General features: G+C 41.5%; 1 protein-coding gene across 1 annotated transcript in view; it reads left to right on the plus strand.

Moving 5' to 3' along the window:
• Positions 1-5,798, plus strand: part of T265_06343 (hypothetical protein) — a gene marked incomplete at both ends in the record, with an annotated part of 118,735 nt that overhangs the window by 10,166 nt on the left and 102,771 nt on the right. Inside the window, 4 exons of the mRNA XM_009171576.1 lie at positions 1,625-1,677; positions 4,049-4,343; positions 4,942-5,345; positions 5,383-5,443. Of these exons, the coding sequence (XP_009169840.1) occupies positions 1,625-1,677; positions 4,049-4,343; positions 4,942-5,345; positions 5,383-5,443 (813 nt within the window). The remainder of the gene's footprint in view (positions 1-1,624; positions 1,678-4,048; positions 4,344-4,941; positions 5,346-5,382; positions 5,444-5,798) is intronic.

Genomic DNA, 5,798 nt, shown 5'->3' on the forward strand with positions numbered 1-5,798 from the left:
GGTCCTTTATTGCGCCTCATATACCCAGGATAGATTACTTCCGGGCAACAGACAGACCTTCCTATCAACTTAGTTATGTCTGAAGTCATTGCACAAACAAATTTTACTCGGAAAGTTAAAAAGTAAGTTCCCTTAAGTCACTGCCTCAAACTAATGGACTTCATAGCCGAGCGTATCTAAGAAGTACACCGAGAAAAATTCGTAAAGCAAACCAGCACAAGCGAGGAGTAACCGATTTGTTCATCTTTCATAATCCTGAGCATCCATCCACACCGACGAAGCATTCTACGGTCAGTTTTGTCACATTTATGTCAAACAATATTACTATGATGATACTCTAGTGATACAATCAAACTTTCTCAAAACTCAGAAGACCGTTGTCCAATCTCCCGTTACGAACATTGACACACAGAAGTTTCGACTTTGCTATATTGTCTGCGATAAGTTGAATTTTAAAATGAGCAAGCGAAATCAACTCTATTTATGAAGCGTATAACAGATAGTCTCATTGCTGTTCTTACCGTTTTTGGTCAAAAGGAGCGAACCCGCGAGCACAAAATGTTTCATACCGGTGCAAATCTCGTCAGGAAATGTGTGGTTAATAGTATTGCATCACTATTCACTTCTCCAGTGAGTAATTGATGCAGTTTCAAGCAAATGTATTTCGTAAAATCGGGTGTTTATCACGTGACTGTAATGTTTAGAAATCGAAGCTTACTTTAGAACTGTTGAGTGAATGTTTTGGTGGAGATGACCCTGTCTCGTCCGTATCTGTCATAACAAATAAAACGGCAGATATAAATAGGTAATGGAAGTCCGGAAGTTTACGTTTTAATTAATAATGGGTTCTAATCTTAGCGAAAATACACTCATTTGCAAACTAATTCGATTTTATCGAGAGACTCGCCTGGAACCCAGCTGAATCTCTCGTTCGTGATGTTCTCAGGCAACTAAATGTGCTGCAGCACCAGGCCGCCTCATGTTTCAGTCGCTACGATATTCGAGATGTCGCGATACATGTACATCTTTGTAATTTACTACTCATAAGGTTCCTGACAATCCATCGACCGCCCACGACTGGTTTCGCCCTTCTTGGGGCTCATCAGGTAGGTGCAGTCCCCGGGTTTCCGTCAACCTTATGTTCTACTTGAAACCAATTGCACGAAACTGGCGAATATACACTCATTGCAAAATAATTTTTTTTTCGAGAGATCCACCCGGAACCCAGCTGAATCAATTTGGTTTCAAGTAGAACATAAGGTTAGAGGAAACCCAGGGACTGCGCCAACCTGATGAGCCCCAAGAAGGGCGAAACCAGTCGTGGGCGGTCGATGGATTGTCAGGAACCTTATGAGTAGTAAATTACAAAGATGTACATGTATCGCGACATCTCGAATATCGTAGCGACTGAAACATGAGGCGGCCTGGTGCTGCAGCACATTTAGTTGCCTGAGAACATCACGAACGAGAGATTCAGCTGGGTTCCAGGCGAGTCTCTCGATAAAACCAAATTAGTTTGCAAATGAGTGTATGTTCGCTAAGATTAGAACCCATTATTAATTAAAACGAAAACTTCCGGACTTCCATTACCTATTTATATCTGCCGTTTTATTTGTTATGACAGATACGGACGAGACAGGGTTATCTCCACCAAAATATTCACTCAACAGTTCTAAAGTAAGCTTCCATTTTTAAACATTACAATCACGTGATAAACACCCGATTTTACGAGATACATTTGCTTGAAACTGCATCACTTACTCACTGGAGAAGTGAATAGTGATGCAATACTATTAACCACACATTTCCTGACGAGATTTGCACCGGTATGAAACATTTTGTGCTCGCGGGTTCGCTCCTTTTGACCAAAAACGGTAAGAACAGCAATGAGACTATCTGTTATACGCTTCATAAATAGAGTTGATTTCGCTTGCTTATTTTAAAATTCAACTTATCGCAGACAATATAGCAAAGTCGAAACTTCTGTGTGTCAATGTTCGTAACGGGAGGTTGGACAACGGTCTTCTGAGTTTTGAAAAAGTTTGATTGTATCACTAGAGTATCATCATAGTAATATTGTTTGACATAAATGTGACAAAACTGACCGTAGAATGCTTCGTCGGTGTGGATGGATGGTCAGGATTATGAAAGATGAACAAATCGGTTACTCCTCGCTTGTGCTGGTTTGCTTTACGAATTTTTCTCGGTGTACTTCTTAGATACGCTCGGCTATGAAGTCCATTAGTTTGAAGCAGTGACTTAAGGGAACTTACTTTTTAACTTTCTGAGTAAAATTTGTTTGTGCAATGACTTCAGACATAACTAAGTTGATAGGAAGGTCTGTCTGTTGCCCGGAAGTAATCTATCCTGGGTATATGAGGCGCAATAAAGGACCCACATGCTGAAGTGTTAGGACCAGTTACTTTTTTCTTCATTGCAGTGGATCGGTTTCCTCTCGGATGTGTTTCGAAGATCTAAGCAATTGTCAGCGTATCTACTGGAGGACAAAGGAGTAAAATTTGTTTGTGCAATGACTTCAGACATAACTAAGTTGATAGGAAGGTCTGTCTGTTGCCCGGAAGTAATCTATCCTGGGTATATGAGGCGCAATAAAGGACCCACTAATGCTAAAGTCTCAGGACCAGTTGCTTTTTCTTCATTGCAGAGGATCATTTTTCTCTTGGATGTGTTTCGAAAATCTAAGAAATTGTCAGCGTATCTACTGGAGGACAAAGTTGAACTGAAAAACCCCGCAGTTTCTCAATGTACTTTTGTCGGTTTAATTGGGTTTATGGACGTTCCAACTGAGGCCTGCTTTTAGCCTATACGATTATAACATAGAAATAACAATGGTCCTTCTCTTGATAAAAGTGTGCAGCTTGGAAAGCGTACAGGAATGNGGAATGCCGTTTCTGAAAACGCCCATCAGTGCAAGCTTATCCTGGTCTATGCTTCCTAAGACCGATGGATTTCAGCCTATGTTACATCACATTACACGAACTTTTTTTGATATTGATGAAGTCTGCAAAACAAAAATGCCGTCAACGTCATGGTGTCTCGCTGCAGAGTTCGTTTACCAGCTATTTTACAAACTTTCCAAAAACTAGGTTGATTAAAAATCTTCGAGGATCACCGGTAGCTGCATAGAGAATCTGGGTGTAAGAAAACCTGTTAGTTTTCAGTACATAACAGTAGCATAACTGCTAACCAGTTTACGAATGGGCGTGAAGGGATCACTCGTCATAAATCGTACAAACAGCTTCCCGTCAGATATACTGTGGCGTTCTTGAAGATTCACTAAATGGGCCATTTTGGAAATCACGGGGATTAGATTCAACACTCATGTCATTTGGAAGGAGTTAAATAGCAGGAAACAGAACCTGCGGTACGATAGTCTTGGTCAGCTTAGAGAAAAGGGTAACATTGAGAATACGCCTGTCTACTGAATTCCACGTAAGTCTGGTGTTTTCGTTTCACGTTTCTTCAGAACCTTAGACATGTGGTACCAACAAGATCTAAGTATTGTCGACTAACGGACCCCTGCTTAGTGTGTTGGAATCAAGGTTAGTAACGTTTTAAAACGCCACATCATTAAAGATGGACGCTTTATTTAATGCGTTTAGTAACGTTTCCGCATAGCATTGCTTCGTAACGATTGTTAAGCTCTCCAAAATAAATAGCCATGCATTTATTCCAGCCACTTCCTTGTTCTGCTGAGATCTATAGTTCGGAAATCTTTCCACATTCATTATCCAGGAGAATTTGTGACGAATATTCATAATCCTTTGTTGTAACCACTCTATTCCGTTTAGAAGAAAGGTGTAGACGAACTAATGTCTGGAGACTACGTGTTCTACTGTTAGTTTAATTGCTGTCTGTAAAATTGTATTTTCACAAATTTCGCACGGGTAGCAAACCGCAAATGAAGATTAAATCCTAATGGTAAAGGAGGTGGCCAAACATGGTTTCGAATTATCAACTGAATAAGGAATTTGTGGCGACTAATTTTATTCCCGATCTGTTTTCTTTGTTCAACATTCGGTTGCAGAGTTTGAAGTCGGCAGAACGACCCGCAAGTGCCTGTGTTAACTGGGACGAAATTGATTGGGAGTCGCTCGGTGCAGACTCCGATCCGCTGAACATCAGCCCCGATTCCCTCATGAACAAAAAGAAACAGAGACCAAACAAGCCTCTGGCCGATCCAAGTGGGACCACAGAAATTTCTAACGAGCAGAACAAGACGGCACCGATGGGTACTCAGCAGAACAGTGGCAAAGATGACAAGGGCGAAACGACTTCTTCAGAAAGTGCCTCAAATATCCTTGAAAACTCAGGGACTTTAGGTAAGAAACCAATTTTTTACGCAGTTAATAGAGACAGTGTTGAAGGGCGAAGAAAGTTTTTTTGAGGAGAGCAGACAGTTTTCAACTTTTTTCAGTGACTCGTAAGTGGCGGATGGTCTATCAAATATTTGAAATATTTGCTAGGTCAAACTTCAAAGAAAGCTATGGTTTAGAAGATACCAGTGTGACGGTAATAGTACTGATGAGGGGGCGTGTGAGTAGTATGTTTTCTCGCAAATCCACCTCGCCTCTCTTGAAAACTGAGATCTATTGCTGAGTTTGTGGAGTCGCATTTGCTTGCATTTGAGCAACGGTCAGTGAATGAAAGGCCTGCTCGAGGACAATAGTACCAGATCTCATGGAGCAACTCAGCATCGCGGTAGAACAAAGAGTTGCACCCACTGGTAAAAACAAGAAGGCTCATCTTGATGGTCTCAAAGTTGATTAGGAATCAAGAGTGCAAAAGTAATCACAATGAACCCTGGATAAAAAATCTATCAAAAAAGAAACAAATGAGAGCTAAAGGAAACGTTTTTATCAAAGGACTTGCTTTCAACTTTTAAGGTGCGATGAACCTGGAGTTATATAGCCAACCTAGAAGCGGCGATGAAATCTGTCGGACTCGATGAAAACGCGCAGCAGCAAGCTCGTCGAACTGTCGTTCCAGCCATCACACGCAACAAACTACTCAACGTGTTTTACGGCAAAGACAAGGAAGCAACGAACAAGTTGAAGAAGGATGAAAACATCGTGAATCTACGGGCAGACAAGGGACGCCTAATGATGATCATGGACAAACCGGACTTCATCTGTAAAGCAAAGGCGCTACCTAACGATGCAACCATGTATTGCCGCTTAGAACACGGCCAAAGCAAGCAACCAGCAAACAAAATCAATAAAAACATATGCCAACTCCAAGATCTCCACAAGAATACAGAAGAGGAATATTGGAGGATGAGAGCTTGTGATTCGGCCACGCAATGCTCCCACGGACTCCCGAAGGTACACAAAGAATCAATACCTCTTTGGCCAATTGTAGCACCTCCTGGAACAGCGACCTACAGCGAAAGAACTACGAAAAAGGTTGAATCATCTCATACGTGGGTCTCAACATTCAATCAACAATCCGGGACAATTTTTGGAGAAACTAAAAAGCGTAGGCATCGATCAGGTCTCATTTGATGTGAGCTCACTATTCACATCTGTAGACCTCGATTCGGCCAAGACAACTGTGGCCGAACTATCGGACAACAACTGGATCACTGGAGAAAAAGATCTCTGCAGATCACTCGACTTATGCCTGATCACACATTTCGAGTTCAACGGAGAATATTATGAATAACCACAAACGAGGGACACCAATAGGATCGCCAATATCAGGATTCATTGCAGAAACCGCAATCCAAAAATTGGAACAACTTGTGTTGCCTGATAGAAACCCCAAAATATGTATCC

This window comes from Opisthorchis viverrini, assembly GCF_000715545.1.
Source record: "Opisthorchis viverrini unplaced genomic scaffold opera_v5_125, whole genome shotgun sequence".
In the NCBI taxonomy this organism is placed as follows: domain Eukaryota; kingdom Metazoa; phylum Platyhelminthes; class Trematoda; order Opisthorchiida; family Opisthorchiidae; genus Opisthorchis; species Opisthorchis viverrini.